The sequence below is a fragment of the Agelaius phoeniceus genome, chromosome 6, assembly GCF_051311805.1.
Source record: "Agelaius phoeniceus isolate bAgePho1 chromosome 6, bAgePho1.hap1, whole genome shotgun sequence".
Lineage (NCBI taxonomy): Eukaryota > Metazoa > Chordata > Aves > Passeriformes > Icteridae > Agelaius > Agelaius phoeniceus.
Genome location: NC_135270.1, coordinates 54,447,792 through 54,464,669, shown reverse-complemented (window position 1 = coordinate 54,464,669; position 16,878 = coordinate 54,447,792). Strand labels below are relative to the sequence as shown.

Genomic DNA, 16,878 nt, shown 5'->3' with positions numbered 1-16,878 from the left:
GAGTTTCTCATTTATTTAAAATGTTTTAGCTGCTAACAGGTTAATTTTTTTTAAGTTGCAGCATTTTAAACATCTGACTATTCTACCAATGACACTCTCAATAAATCTCTCAACATGGTACATGTTTGCTGTGCAGGAAGGAAGAATACTGCATGGGATCAGAATGTTTTTGTTAGTGACACAATGCATTATGAAGGGACAGTCCTGATTCTGAATGTCAAAGCACATCAAATAAAGTATCTCATTAGCTTTGTCTGCTCTGCTGCTGCTGGTAGGGAAGGGTAAAAATGCTGTGGCTCACAAGCAAAGTTGAGAGCTCCATACTTTTCTGTTCTTGCAGTTAATGTGCAATGAACTACACAAAATGTGGCTCGTGGCTCTGGGAGAGATGGGTTGTCTGCTTCTGCTGATATTTCATAGTGTGGGTCAGCTTGTTTGGGTTTGTTTTTGGTTTGTTTTTACCCTTGGGTCCCTCCTCTCTCCATTTGCTCTAGGAAGGGAAGGATCAGGCTGCAGAACTGTGCTTTGCTGCTGCAGTTGCAGAGTAAGGGCTAAAAGCCCTGTGGGTGCTGTTGCACTGCCTGTTCCCCATGCCCGATCCTGTACAGTGCTGACAGGAAGGATGATAAACATTTGCTGTCCCTTGACATGATGAGACAGTCAGAAACATAGTTTACAGTACATTCTCTGCTGCTTGAATTATGTCCAGCAAGAAGACAGACTTTGCCAAGAATGGTGTAGTGCCTGAACTATAATATTTTTAGGCATAAATATATGGCGGTGTTGTTGTTAAGCTGGTTGTTCCACTTAAAATTTTTTTTGATTTAAGAAAATGTGTCATGGAAATGTCTTTTGACAATTGTTAGGATCATTTGCTCATCTTAGGACTTCTGCTCCTGTCTTTGCCTCTTCAACAGGAAAATCACTTCTGTGTCTTTTGAGACAGTCAGAGCCTTACATGTAGATTTATTTAAGATAAATACTTACTGTTTGTCATTATTATAATAGCAACAAAGACTGCTATTGCACAATGAGAGGATAGCAGAACTCCTGTACTGCAACCTTGCCTAATTAGGTGAAACTTGATCTAGCCTATCTTGTTCCTGTCACAACTGTGGCCTGTCTTGTTTCTTTAGAACATCTTATCACTGCTCGTCATTACTGCCTGAATTCATGTGCCAGTAGACCAAAAATACTCCATTTAAGTAGTTTTTCACTGTAGTTGTTGCACAGAAACTGTTATTAGGTTTTAGCTTTACACAACATTTTTATATTCACTGCTATTTAAAATTGTCCACATGAAGAATATTTTAAGGAAGGTTCTTCAGAATATTGTAAAAGCATCAAAAGGGAAATCTTGGCTACCGAAAAAGACTGGACTTAAATCTAAACAGTGGACCAAGGACAGAATTATAAAAAAGAAGGTGGGACAACATTGTTTTTTGTTTATTTGCTGTAATCTTAAGCAGTTTTGGATTTCTTTTTGTAAAACCAAACATTGACTCTTTATAATGCATTAGAGAGAGAGAGTGTGTGTGTGTGAGATTTTTCTTGAACACCAGGGATTTTTGCTTTATGTGAGTTTCTTCTGTGTATAAAATGCCTGAAATTTTTAGTTTTATCTCGCATAGCTTGATTTATTATCATTAGTTTTTGATTCAACCAAAGTGGACTTCTGAGTATAAAACAATAGCTTTTAATTTTTAAATCTGCCACCTTAAAACTAAAGAAATGTTTTGGAAAGCTTTATTCCACTCTGATGGAAGGAAAATTCTGCTGGTTTGCCTGTTGAATCCCCAAGGATGTATTCACTTTTCATTTACTATTTTTTACCAAGCCAGATAACATCTTTACATCTGAGATTGAATGGCTGGTATTCCCTGAAAGCAATGCACTAAACAATCAGCATTTTGTTAATACTTCCTGCTTAGTGGAAGAAAGCTATGGTAGTACTTTGTGCATTCACACTACTGAAAATAAAGAAGAAAGAATAGTGCGGGTTCCATTTACAGCACTACATATGGTTGTGTGTCTCTAGATTTTGTAGAAATTGTTCCTTGTTTCTAAAATGATACAATTATCATTGGTGCTGCAAATCACCTTTATTATTTGACAAAAAGCATAATCTTTAGTAAAAATACCATGTTGATTGGTTTTGTTTTGGTTTGATGGGGTGTCTTTTTCATGTTTTGCTGAACAGTTTGTAAAAGAAAAGATACAAATGCCTGTCTTTGTATCCTATGCTTTTTCCATGGGATGATTTTTCAATGCAGTAGGTAGGTCAGGCTTTTCTGGAATTCAGTGGATTTTGGATGACTTTGCTGTAGCTGTTGACAAGGTCGAATACAAGACTGTAGAAACATCAGCACCTCCCTGTCCTTAACCTTGGCCAAAATATTTTTAATAATTTGAGAACATTACGTTCTATGGTACAAATTCAATGGGACACTTCTGTTAAATGCGGATTTTGAAGATTGTTTTCTTTCAGGAAAATTGACTCACACTGAGCTCTGCTCTTCACCTTTGCCTGGTGTTGTCAGACTGAACTTTCTTTCTAAGTAAATTGCAGTGTTGCCAATTCCAATATGCAAAAAAAGACTTTGCTCCATATAATAAAACTTTGCTCCCACCTAATAAAAGTAAAATACTCAATTTTTTGTCTTTCTTATCTATCATCTGGTTCTCGAGTCTTGGTGGAGGGTGTCCTTTTGTGTGGAGTTTGGGGTTCAGGGGGTTTTTTGTGTGTGTGGTTTTTTCTGGTTTGGGTTTGCAAGTGGGGGTTTCTTCTGTTTGTGTTTGTGTGTGGTTCTTTGGTTTGAGTGGGTTTGTTTTTTTTTTTAACCTTTCATTTTAGTGAACGCAACTTTTTTTCCCACTGACTTTCCAGCAGAGATTATTATGTAATAAAAGGATCTCTGAAGCTGAGTCATCTTGAATTCATTTAGTTTTGGTTTTAATTTATTGCCAGTTCACCCGTGTGTACTGCAAATTTTACAGCACTACAGTTATGTTGTTCTTCAGGCACATCTTCCTTAATGATTTGGAGAATAAAATATTTAAGAGTATTTTTAACATGTTATTCATATCTCATCAGCTGATGAAATGGAATGGGCAGCTTATACTTTAGGACTGTTTTAGCAAGCTTGTGATGCATTTGAGGTGGGGCATACTGGTTAGCCTGTCAGATGTGAAAGATTTAGATCTCTGAACATCAGAACTAAGTGATGTGTGGGATGCTGCACAATGAGATGCACTTGTAGTGCCACAGGGGTTCCTCCCTCCTTTTCCCAAGGTGCTGTGAGACCACACCTGACCTTGTACTGGGGGTCCTCACATAGCTCTGAACCCTTTGGTTTGGAGGACCCTGGCCTGAAGATGTGAAGAACAGTGAACTATGAGCATCATGTTCATACTTTGTTAAATAGAGCTGGTGGAGTATAGGGACAATTGGAAAGATCACTGCACCACTGCAGCCTTGTTTTGATCTGGAGTCTTGCTGTCCTCCAGCCTTCTGACCTTTCCTGTGTATTAGTAATATTTTGTGCATTTGCAAATGCAGCAGCTGCTGCAGTTTTCTGAGAGTTTAGTAGGAATCCATTATTTAAGGAATTCTCATATTTACAAGCCTTATCAACTTCCAAAATCCTTTATTATAGCTGGGATATTTGCTAGTTTCTTAAATAGATTAGAATTTTTTTTTTTTACTTTTTAATTAAATCAGCATAAAATTTTGACAGCTGATTTTATTGGTTTGTTTCAAGCTGCTTTCGATAAATCTCATTGAAATTGGGCAGGTGGTACTAGATGAGGTTTGTCATTTGAAGATTCACAGAAAAAAGATATTCCAGAAGATAGGGTATCCTTAATGAAGACAGCAATTATAAAAAAAAACCTCTGGAACTTCTTCAGAGCTACTTGATTTGAAGGTCAGTCTTCTGCTCTTGGTTGATAAGACCCTTTTGCAATAATCCTGTAAGGAATCATATAATGTTAATTTGCAATTTGTAAGTATTGAATCATCATGAACATTGTAAGCATCAACTGCTCAGAGCAGAAAATCTTTCAGGAAGAGTCTCCAGCTTCCACCTTTTAATAATAATTGTATATATTGTGAAAAGATAGCATATGGCCCTGTCTTTTAAACAGTGAAAGAAAGCAAAATTTCAGAGCCTTGTTTTGGGGAGAATAAAAATCCATTTTAATCTGTGTTGCCTGATGGAGAAATGTTATCAGGCAGAACTTGTTGGTGTACCTGGAATTATCCCTGTGTTCCAAAGTCTCTTACATGGTAACCGGTGTCTTGACAGTCCTTTGGTAGAAATATTTGCATCAAGGAGCAACAACAAGATCTCTTGCTGTTCCTCCAGATGTAGCAATTTAGGAATCAAGCCAAAAGATAATATGATGCAGGGATGTTGAACTCATTCTGTAGCAAGTGCCAAATTATATTTTCCACTAGAAAACATCACAAGAGGCATGTTTTATAGATTTCTCTAACTTCAGGCTTTGTTGCTTTAGCTGATGATGATAAATATTGCACTTGGACAGATATTCTTCTAAAATAGCAGTTTCATATGTAATGCAATCTCTTTGTTTTTTTACTTTGTCCCTTTTAAGCTATACTCATTTTCCCCTGCTGTAGCCACAAGTTTACTGCCCACCTTTTAAAGTTTATGTAAATCTCAGCTCCTGCTTGGTTTTAGCAGAACTGTCTGAATCTAAAGCAAGGCATTTCAATGTTTTAACAAATAACAAACAGCTTCCCTAAAGATAATGTCTAGAGATCTGGCAGTGGGTTCACTCCCATGGATTGACTCTGACTTCTTATATAGCAAAATGTAGTCTAAAATCTGATACAGGATTATAATGCCTAAGTGATGTCACTCTTCTGTCCTAGGCAGATGCTAGAAACTTAACATTTGTTAGGTCAGTTGTTTTTTTTTAGTCCTGTTGATATTTTGCTTCTCACAGCCTGTAGTCTGTGGGTTGTTTTCGTTGTTTACACAAGTGAGCTCTTAGTTGCTATTGTTTTCAGCAGGTATTGTTTTCCTAGAGCTCTGGAAGTCCTTCATTTCACTGCTGTGAACCTTTCATTAAACAGTTTGTGGATCTGTCTTGCAGATGATTGTTGCTGTCTCCTTCCTTTAGCAAAAATGCTGGTTTATTTCCCTGCCCTGCCAGGAGTAAGGGGCTTCAGATCGCAGATCTACAACCATGCTGTAGCTCTTTTTCTGTCAAAGAAAAGAAAGTGTCCTAAGTATCCCCTCAGCAAATAAGTACCAGGTAGGTGTAGGTTTTTGGAATAGCCTGTTGAAGACCTGCTGTTGCATATGACAACTTGTGAAGGGAGCAAAAGCAACAATCCTGGGAGTCCTGAGAGGAAATCTCTGTGGTTCTGTCAGTTCTTTAGGCCTTCACAACATGTAGGCCCTAAACAAGATTTCCCTACGTCTTTATGAGATTTTCTTTTAACTCTATACTTCTACATTCCTAAAAGAGGACTTAAATACTTAATTAAAATTATTCCTGTGCTTCAGCAAGAGAAGTAATTTTATGCACAACTTTTGTCTGACAAGTTCCTGGTTGTGCTTTCTGTGGGCAGCTTGTGTAGTGCAGAGCATGGTGAAGGTGGATCTCAACATGGATTTTTTTTTTCCAGTGATAGCAAAATAGCAAGTTAATGTAACTAGCATATGAGCTGATGCACAAAAAAAGATTTTGTGAGATAAGTAGATTGAAGTACATTTAGGCAGCATGAACTTTTCAGATTTGATCAAAATCAAAAGTGTTGACCATAAATCATATGACCTTGTTGATATTTTTGAGTAACTTCATGAATGCTTGAGTTTACCAATAGTTAAATTTAAGGTTTTAATGTTTGTTAGTAGCCCATAGCTTAATACTTTACATTTTTTGTGTCTGAGATTCACTCCCAGTTTTGTGGATTCTTTTGCAGGCCATTTGGAGGCAGTTGGCTTCAGATTTGAAAGTGTAGTAGGAAACTATTGGTTTCACAAGTCTACATTTTGGCAGAAAATTTTGCTCATTTTTTTATTCTGTGCAAGCTGAAGTCTGTTGGTTACACTGCCTTTGTGAATTTTACTAATACAGTCAAAAGCATCACTGGGCTTTAAATTTTGTAATGAACTCTAAGTTTACACAGCTTGAATGTGAGTAGGATGTGAGGAAAGCTATTTAGAAATATGGAAATTGATTGTAGTAATTTCTCATCCCATATAGGGGAATAGATACAAGAAGATGTTAGAGTAAAGAAATCTTCTGGTGAAAACCACAGTAATTGATAATAAATTTGCTGTATGTCCTGATGCTTTAATTTGAATTAAGGCTCACAAGCATACTGCAAAAATTTCTTCAACAGACTTACTTTTAAAAATAACAGATTCATTCTGAAGATAAATAATTATTGGAAAAAGCATGCTGGTGAATAACTTGTTGGTTAGATGGATTTGAAATGTTTCTTATTATTAATAAAGAGAAGTTAAATTGTTTAATCTTACTTCTGTTTTTCTGGGATTTCCACATAATAACAGCAGAGATTTATTTGGGATTTGTTTCTTCTGAAATCCCAATAGTATAAAGAAATACTTGTGACTTCAGTCAAGAAAGGATCTTTAGATGGCTTTAATTCAAACAGCTCTGTGGTTATAATTTCATACTCTGTGGGTTTTCTTAATGTAATTGCTTAAAGTTTTACCTAATTACGTCTGTAATCATAAAAAGGGCTGTGTTCCTACTGCAAAAAAATGAAAACTCTGCTTTAATGCTTGAAATGTACAGCTACAGCCTCTACAACTGTAGCTGATGAAAGTTTCATATAATAGAATGAATCCCAGGCAAGCAAACTTGCATGAGAAAATTGATAACTTGTAACTTTTTTTCTGACCATTCTACATGCAAAGTTGTGCATATTAATATATCTCATCACCAAAGGGATGATTTTTGTAATTATTCACATTTTGCTTGCTTCTCATTCTATAATTTTTCCAGTAACTGAAATTCTTAGTCTTACTCAAAGTTCTTATTTGATTGATGGGACTAGGACATTTCAGTAAGATATGGGTTTGGAATTTCCACTTAAAACTCTATTGTAGTAGCGAACTCCTGGGACTCCTGAGTTAGCAAAATCAAGGACAGAAGTTGTTAAAATTCTTGGGACATGCTGAGGTCTCTGCTATTCTGGAGAAATTAACTTGGAACAAGTCCTGTCTTCACTGATTGTTCTCATCTCGGAGTTGTAGGCACCGCTGAAGGCTCTGAAATGGCAAAGCACTGCAAGATCATGACTGAATGTTTTGGAACTCTTTGTTAAGGGAAAATGCATGGTGAGAAGATAATGCCTTCCAGTTCCTGTGAAACAGAAGGATTGAAGTTGGCATTTCTATCAGAAATTGTTTTGTACTTTAAGTTCATTGTGTGTCAGCCTTGTATTTCAAATGTCTGTTTAGTGATCTGCTAGAAGGGGGGTTTTTGTTTGTTTTTTTCTTGTTCATTTACACAGTGAAAGTTCTAGGCTGGTTTAAAGATGAAAAAAAAGGCAAAGAGAGAGTGTAATATGACTAAATAGTAGTATGTGACTTTAGCCATCTTAAATATCTGGTATGTTTTTAAATTGCAGTCATATGTTGGATAATTCTTAAATTGACAAAAGTTTTTCAAAAATTTCTCTATTATCTGCTCTACTGTTAATATCATGTAGGCATTCTAAATTTGAGTCATAAGAGTAATAGCAGAAAGAGAAAAATTCATGGTTTTCATTTTCTTGGGATGTAGGAGTGTTTTATCTTAACCTTGGGTTTTTGCTGGAGTGATCTTGCTTCTAAACTTTCCTATATGTGTCTTTCTTTTTTAAGTTATGGGCATAAAATTACATGCAGGAAAATGTAAAAACTTCAGATCAGTTTTTGCCAGGAACTCTGGTTTTGTTTGGAAACATGGGTTTAAGTTAAAAAATGGTTATATGGAAAATAAAAAGCCAGCTGAATAGTTTGCCATCTTCAGTCACTTACTTTTTGTAGTAGAATACACCAATATTGCTGTAAGAAAATAATCTTAAACTTGTTTTCAGTACTAATGTTGCAGGATGTTCTGAAATAATATTTGTCAGGTTCCTTTCTAATAGCTTAAATACCTCAGTTTGGTGTGAGTAGGGTATCAGGAAATACCTACTTATATGGACTTTGTTATTTTTACAATAAATATTATCAGCTGCCTGACGTAGTAAATTGGCTTGGGCATAAGGCAGTGGAGGTGTGGGTGTACAATTTTTCTTCTCAAGCTGCAGTGTTTTGGGTCTTGGTAGCATGAGGTAATAGTTGAGAGAGATGTAGTTCTTGTCTCCAAAAAACTGTTAAAGAGGATTTACTTAACTGTATACTTTTTTAATTCATTAGCTGAAGATGAAAAAGAGGTTGGGTTTTTTCAGTAAGATTTTAGAAAAATATTGAGGCAAAGACTTTGTTGGCTTTTTAGACCATACCTTAACTAAGAATCAACGTGCTACATCAGCTGTCTTTGGGGTGGCAGTCTAGTTTTATTGCAATCATAAGTAATTGCACACTGAACTAGGGGAGTGTAACTTAAATAGCAAAACACAGGTAGAGAGGTCAAGGTGGATTCTAGGACAGCCAGACCAAGCTCATTTAGAAGAAAGGCCATTAGAGCCATTTGAAAGATGATTTGTTTCTGTATAGTTGTGTGTAAGGCATTTAGTTGTGACTTGTGGGATCTCTGCTCTGGTAGACAAGGTGAATGTATCTCTGGCACAGCTCTTGGAATCTTGGTTAGGGATGAAGAAAGCAATGAACGGAAAGGTTACAGAAGTCTAAGGAGACAAAACAATATTTATCACCTCCTTGGCAGCACTTTAGCACTTCTGCATATTAGTGACTTAGATTTGTGTCTGATGTGTTCTTTTAGCCAGAACAGCAAAGGAGGATCTCCAAGGAAAATAATGAGGTGGCCTTGCAGGTGCATATAAGGCATGGTGAACAACACTGAAGAAACCATAAAACCACCTGTTAGAGTCAGGCACATGGAGAGTAGAAACAGGTGTAAAGGGCCAATTTGACATAAATTTCTTGATAGAGAGTGCAAAGTGATAAGAAAGAAGATTGAAAGTGAAAACAAGTAAATTGTGCTTATCAGGACTGACACAGAAATGCAGCTGGGTAAAGGCTATAGGCAAGAAGGGTGACTTGTTTTGATAGTTGTCAGGAGTGAAAAAGGCACACTAGTGAAAAGTTGGGAAATGTTTATTGCAAGTTTGCAAACTGAGAGCATTAGCTGGACCACTTTATGGAAAAAACACCTTTCTCTGTTTTACATATGGTACAGGAAAAGTAGAAATAGATCTGAGACAGAAGACTGAGGAAATGGTTTGTGTCAAAGATGTCTCTCCTGCAGCTCAGGGTGATTGGGTACCTGTGTGATCTGATGAATGAAATCTAGGGAATCATTGGAGAAACATGGCTAAGAACTGTGTTACAGCCTTGTAGAACTTGAATTGACAGCCAGGCATTCATAAGAGTCAATTGAAGATTGCCAACATTTCAGTTTCCTTAGCAGGAGATCAGGTCTAGATAGATAAAACTGTCATCTGGGTGAGTGATGCCTATTGAAATTTTTGTAGGTAACATTATTCAGCTGTAGAAGGAGATAAGATAATAAGCAAGGAAAATGTTCTTGTAGGTTTATCCCTGTTTCTGTCTCCTTGAGAAACTGCAGAGATGATGAAATGTGTCCTTTAAATAATACATGAAGTATGGTTTGAAGAGGGAATGGATGAAGGGGAGAGACCATGCTAAGAGGAATGTGTGCAAATATTAGACAGGGATCTGTTGGACAGAGAAGATTCAGTTGTGGTACTGACTCCAAGTCCTAGGAGGAGGTCATCTGTCAGCTGGGAAGTGAGAGGACAGCAGTTTGGAAGCCAGCTTGGGAGGTTTGCTGTAGCTTATTTGGTGGGCAAAAGACCTGAAATGTGATGGGATACACTAGAGTTTGCATGAAGGTTAAAAAAACGAAAAACTGAGTGAAAATAAATGAGAATTTGTGAAAGTTGAAATCAAACCATTGGTTGGGTAGCAGGAACCATAGAGGGGAGTAACAGGTAGTACCCATCTGTGTGGTGAGAAGGAAGAAGTGTAAGGTTTGGAGCTTGATGTTTATTGTGGAAAAAAGACATGATTTAGCATCCCTGAGGTGATTTGCTTGTGAGTGTTAGGTTGATCCTGTTGAGTGACATTGTGTTCACATATTAAAAACTGTGAATTGAGAGATGATCAAAGAAATGCTACAATGGTTATGGTCACAATTTTAAAAGATAGGTTTTATTCAGCTGCTCCTATTTAGAAATCAATTTAAAATGAGAAATCAAAGACTTTATCAGTTCTTTCATGTCCTAATCTTTGGTGAAGAATGCTTTTTTTCTGTGTAACTGGTTTACTTCAGTAGGTAGACTTGGGTATTTCATGTATATTTCACTTGCATTCCTCAGCAGCAAATTTCCAGACTCCATCAATGCTTATTTGTATTTTTATCACTATGTGGTACCTCTGATTCTTACCCATTCCCACCACAAACAGGGACAGGTATGACATTGACTTGAAGTTGTAATTAATATTGCAATATATATATAATTAACATTGTAATAATGTTCAATATTTTGAGTCTTGCTGTGTATGTTTCAGGATATTTGTTTTGCAGCACAATGTTTCCATTAGTATTACTCAACCAGTTGAAAACAAATCCTTACTTAATCAAGTTTCTTTGAGGAGTGTTACACCAACTGTTGGCTGCAGCACCTTGCTTCCTCATTAGTGAGATACCTTTCCCTGGGCTGAAACTGTGCCACCCAGCTTTGCACAGGACAATACTGATGCCCTCTGAGCTCAGGAGTCAAGTGGTGTGATTGAGGTACAGCCAACTTTGGCCTGGTATTGCCAAGGGAACTGTGAGTTCATGTAGTGCTTGAGGTTGGAATTTATGGAGAGGTGACTGAGATAAATAGGATAACTCACATCTACAAGGCTTTTCTTTCTCTTTCAGTTTGTCTGCAGAAGCAGATATATAATCTTGAAGGTTTAATACAAGTTTTCTGGGCTAGTGTTACTTTTACAGCAATAAGGAAATCAAAACCTGGAAACCATGTAAAGTCACATGATGTTAAGACATTCTGTATATTCTTTCATACCAAGAAAACAGGTCTTCCACACATGATTCTAAGGCAGTAAAGCCAGGGTCACCTGGTATTCTCAAAAAGTTTCAGAAGTTTGGGTTTTGTTCTGAAACTGCTATCAAGTGCTGTGAGGAAACTGGAACACTGGCACTAATAATTTTGTTAAACTGATGTTATTTAATTTAAGTTACTTAATTTACTTAGATATTACACATTCTTTAAATTTAACTGTAGAGGGAGAAGGAGGAAAAATGTGTTTTCTATTTCCCCTGTGGCTAAAAGAACTATGGCGTTTAAATGGTGGTAAGGAAAACTTTAACTAGGCTTTAAGAAACTTCCTCTTGCAACAGGAATCCTGGATTTCTGGGCTGGATGGCTTAGGGAAGTGGTGGAATTTCCATCATGAAAGGCTTTTCAGAACAGGTTAGACAAGCATCTCTGCAGAATAATGCAGGTATAGTTTATCCTGCCTGAGGCCAAGAGACTGCATTAGGTGACCTCTTAAGGTTTCTTCTAAGCCTCTTGGTTTATGTTCATGTATGTGACTCTTTCTTCTTCAATATGAGGTCAAATTCCACTAATAGATTCAACATCAGTCACTTGTTATATGACCACAATCACTGAATATTGAGACTGTCTGAATTTTCTGTTGGGGGAACAATAAAGTTTTGAGCTTTTTACAGTAGGTGGTTACAGGCCCATTCATTATTATCTGTTGGCTGCATCCTGTAGCTTCCTCCAGCTTTTATTACAGCTTTTACCATGGCTTCCTTTATGCTGCTGCTGCTGGAAAAACTCGGGGGTGAATTCTGGTATATTTTCAGTTCTGGTTGACTGCTTCTTGTGTTGAAGTGTAGGTACTTGAAAACTTCAGGACACAGCATGCAAACTTGGCAGGCTGAGGGAAAGTAGAAACCTGGACTGAAATAGCCTGGAGGACTGACGAGACTGAGAGCTTGAAGCCTGGGCTTTCTTGGAATTTGTCCTGTGTCTATTTCTAAAGTAGACAGACTGCTCTTACTCAGTATCTAGCTGTTATTAATGGCAGTCTCCAGTCTGGCTGATGCATGTGTCCCACAGATAAAAGTATTATGAATGTTTTTAGGAGTTGCTTATGCAAATTGGAACACAACTTTTATTTACCTGGAGAGCGCTCATTTAATGAAGAGCTGTTATTAGGTTCAATGTGTGACGCCACATTTTATTTATGGGAAAGATCTGGCAGAACTTTCATTGCATGTAAAGTTACTAACTTTATCATGTTCTTTAGGGACGCTTACTGTTATGTTCTTCTCTCTTTTCCATCCACTGTTTACAGAACAGTGTTGTCACTACAGATGGGAATTAAGGTACAGAGAAAATGTATAAAATTATTCAGTTAATTTTAAGCAGGAGCTTAGGGTAAGGTGTCTTTCAGAGTATTTAGTGCATTTTAGGAATACTTATCTTTGAGTATATCCTGAAGTTTCTGGTTATTTTGCAAAGTATGAATTTATTTTCAACATTTAAATGCTATGATTTCAAGCATCTAACACAGCTGAAACTTGTTCCTTGTTCCTTTCGTCTCAACCTTGTTTTCAGACAGAACTGAAGCATTTCAACTGAAGCTTTTGTAAAAAAATTGTCAATTCAATGTACTGTCAAAAAAAATTAACACAAAGGACTAAATCTTTGTCAAAGTTACAGGAAACTGAAAACAACTTTGGAATGTAGTAAATAATCCTAGGCATACATTTTCATTTACAGAGGAGGAAAAAATTTACCCATAATCTTATGTATGTCTCTCTTTTTTTTAAATAGTCTGCTGCTTTTCTCTTTATTTCTTTCAGATGATATTAACTGTGTTTCTGAGCAACAATGAACAGATTCTGACAGAAGTTCCAATTACACCAGAAACAACCTGTCGGGATGTAGTGGAGTTCTGCAAAGAGCCTGGAGAAGGGAGCTGCCATCTGGCTGAAGTATGGCGTGGAAATGGTAAGTGAAATGTTCACTGGAAATGGAGTTTAATATGTGCATCAATGATAAAAAAAGAGTGACTTCTCAATCCTAATGATTCCAATTACATATTGTACTCTTTTTTTTCTTTTTCTTCTAGTCTAGTAGACTTTGATGCAAAGGATGGTAATTCAAATAACTGTAGAGATTAATGTAATTCTTGACTCTTCTCTGTTTTGTTCCTCAGCATGAAGTATTTGATAAAATGCATGTGTAAGGCCTGTTAGTGTTCTGTGTTTGTTTTTCTAATAGGATGGAGGGTATTTAAATGACAGTAGGGAATCTCATGATGATGTTTTTTCAGTCAGTGGGTGCAGATCACTACCTGCATTCTTTCCAGTCCTATTTCCTCATTGCTAACATGTGAACACTAGCTGAAATTTAAGAAAGGGTGTAGATTATTTTTTCCCTCTGTATCATGAATAGCAGATGTTCTGCAGACAGTGTTATGGCAGAATGGGACGTAGTTAGTATCTCTCACCTATTCATGAGCATTTCCTCTCAAAGATTTGCCAGTCTCTCTTGGAGCAGGTAGTAGTGTCCATATCCTATTTGTGTTGCCATTATTATTTCACAGAATCATGAGGCAGGCAGTTCTTTTCAGGAATGTGTCAAAATCCATGCACAGTAAATTCTGGTTTTAAATGGATTCTTGTAGATGCATGTTGTACAAACCTCTCCAGGTTATTGTTTATCAATGTATGGATGGAAGCAGAATTGATGGATGGGATAACAGACATGTTCATAGAATCACAGAATAGGCCCATGGAAGGCTTGGGATTGGGAGGGACCTTACAGATCTTGTAGTTCCAATCCCCCATTCTTATCTCTTAGTTATTAAAGTGACCCCTATTTAATGTAATTTGTTCTGTATAAAGGCTGATGATGTCATAACTTGATACTGAATTCTTCAATTTTGTATAGAGGTGTTTTATTTTGCTTGGGGCCTGTTTTGCCAGACAGACACAACAGACATTATTCAGATGCCTCTGGAACTTTTACCTATAGGCAGTCCATAATATTTTCCTCCTAGAAAAACTATGCCTCATCTTTTTCTAAACTGTTCTAAGACTTTGTAAAAGGAAAAGGTACCTGAAGAAGTAATTTCCTACCTGAGTGGAAACTCAGAGTTTAGGCAAGAGTGAACAGAGGAAAGGTTAAGAATTGTATGCCTGCAATTCTAGGAATACAAATTCAGTACACACTCAGTTAGAAGACTTCTCTTTAAGGATAGAACTTGAAGAATGGTTAAAACTTCTTCAAATTGGAAATTTAGGTTATGGAGTCTATGATGCCAAGTGCATCACAGATTTCTAAAATGGATCTGCAGACTTCAACTACACTCAGATATTCCTAATATTTTCCAATCCCTTGTCAGTGATAGTGTCATATGTGGTATTGTTTTTTCTTTTGCTTTCACAATACTTTGAAGGTGTACTTCTTTAAAAATGTAGGAAAGAATGTTGTCAACTAGCTTTAAAGGGTGACTGGAAACTGGAAAAGTGATCCACAGCATCTTCCTGGAACACTTAAACCTTGCAAAACTTGGACCTTAGAAGCACAGTTTTTCTATGATAACTTTTAAGAGTGAGAAAATATTTTATCTGTGGGTGTAATACTTTATTTCTCAAAGTGTTAGATATTGAAAGCTACAAGGCTTCTATAAAGTGGGAAATAGAGTTTATCCATGAGGTTGCAATGGAAGGACTAAGACTAAATTTTGGGTATCTGCCCTGAGAATTATCTTTCTTTGATCCCATTAAAGTCAGTGGAGATCTGGATATTGCTGTGAATAGAATAAGGAGATGTCTGATTTTAGCTGGTTGTTTTCTGTTAATTCTGTTAAATTTCTGTTAATCTCACCCAGTTTACTGGTGAGATTACCCAGATCTACATACAGACACTTAGGTGAAGGAGCAGAGGTCTGCCCAGAGCTTCTACCTGTTGTTAGCTCTGATCTTCTGGTAAAAGTCACAGGAAGATGCTTTCAAAAAGGTAGCTTGACTTGCTACATTCCCAAGGTGATAACTGTATAGATCTATTCCACTGAAAGTGTAGAACAGAAAACATTGGAGAGAATGAAAGAAAAAATAAAACATTCACTTATGTTTCTGGGTCTTTCACCCATAGTGTCAGCAAAAATGATATCCTGCACATTGGTTTTGAGGCTCTCTGATGGGACTTTCAGCACAAATGTTTATTTTATTGTTCTTAAATGTAGGATGCTGTTAGAAAATCTGTGACCTCAGCTTCTTGACCCAAAGTCTAGGGTGCATAGATTTCTCAGTGGAACAACCTGGGCATATAGATGATAATTTTTCCCACTGCTTCTTCTGAGAGCTAAATTGAACTCTTTCTACTGAAATTTTTTTAAAGAATTTTGCCTGGAGCAGAGATCTGATTTAGAAAACAAGAGTCTGAACAGTTAAATGCGACAGTTACAACAACCAACTTTAAACTATGGTTCTGAGTGGGAAGTGTGAGGCAATTTGCAGTAAAACTGCTGCATGTTGTGCCAGTGGAAAAGCATATTTTATCTCTTTTATTACACTGTCTCTGATCCCTCACCCTTATCCTCAAAAGATCTGCAAGTGTTCTTTCAGAGGACATTTTGGAAAGTAAAATTCAAAACAGAAGTTAATACAGCAAATCATGGGCTGAAGAAACACGTGAGATTCAGTCACACACTGTAAGTGGTCTGTTTTCCTGGCAGTCTCTCCCTGTGGCACAAATGACAAATTACACCTCCCTCCATAAGAGTGACTCTGCCTGGCCTCTTGGGAACATGCTTAACTCCTCTGCTCTACAGGTAGCCACAGCTTCTTTTAGGCAGCCCAGCTGAATAATGCATTCTACTCAGTCTATTCAAATTCAAACACTGAGGCTTGTGGACTGTAATCTTATCATCAGGTACAAATAACAGTTTGCATGCCCAAAAGCCTTTCTAAACTGTATTGCTCTAGCAAAATACTGTCTATTTCAATAGTCTTCCTGTTTTGAATGTGTATGTACAAGTAGATGATAAAGACTTGATTTTATTTTTAGAGGATGGGAGACCAATTTTCTTCCAGAAAAATGTTAGTAAATCCAAAAATTATGTAAGATTTCTACAGTGCAGAGGAAGATTACAATAGTTTAGCTGTTGGAAAACATATTGGTTTATTTATTATTGTAGCTTTCATTTCTTTGCTTTTGTGTGACAAAGATATGGTTGAGGGCTTCACAAGAGTTGTAAAATAGTTTAGGTGTTGTTTGCATTAGATTCAAGAAACTGATTCTTCTCAGAGCTGCATGGCCTAAGCATTTCATTTATTCACATTTGATTTTTGTATTTCATTTTCGGTTCCCTCTCCTTTCCAGTTTCTTGAGATCAGTAGTAGTTGAAAAACTCAGTAGGGTTTTTGCCTGATATATCAGGCTTTGTCAGTTTGGAGCTTACTCTTTTTGCAAGGATTTCTCATGCTGTAACAGGAGACAAACCCAAAATGTTCTTCCTCATTCCCCTGTTATTGTAAATAGCAGTCAGTAAGGAGGGTCAAAGACAGGTGTGAGGCAAGGAACTTGTAGTATGTTTCAAGAGAGAATTGATTACAACCTTTAAATCCACCCAGTACTTAATTTTTCAGTTCATTTACACCTGGAATGCCCTTCAGCAACTGGTCATAACATTCCTCAGTGTGGTG

At 36.9% G+C, this 16,878-nt stretch overlaps 1 protein-coding gene across 5 annotated transcripts in view; it reads left to right on the top strand.

Annotated features, from left to right (window-relative positions):
• The window catches only part of PPP1R13B (protein phosphatase 1 regulatory subunit 13B), a 69,513-nt gene that overhangs the window by 12,345 nt on the left and 40,290 nt on the right, over positions 1 to 16,878 (top strand). For 4 of the 5 annotated variants that reach the window (XM_077180752.1, XM_077180749.1, XM_077180751.1 and 1 more), the window contains exons 1-2: positions 1,284 to 1,424; positions 13,027 to 13,174. In XM_077180752.1, the coding sequence (XP_077036867.1) occupies positions 1,299 to 1,424; positions 13,027 to 13,174 (274 nt within the window). In that variant the 5' untranslated portion in view covers positions 1,284 to 1,298. Of the gene's footprint in view, positions 1 to 1,283; positions 1,425 to 13,026; positions 13,175 to 16,878 lie in introns of those variants that run through there. The other variant, XM_077180750.1, reaches the window with a different exon arrangement.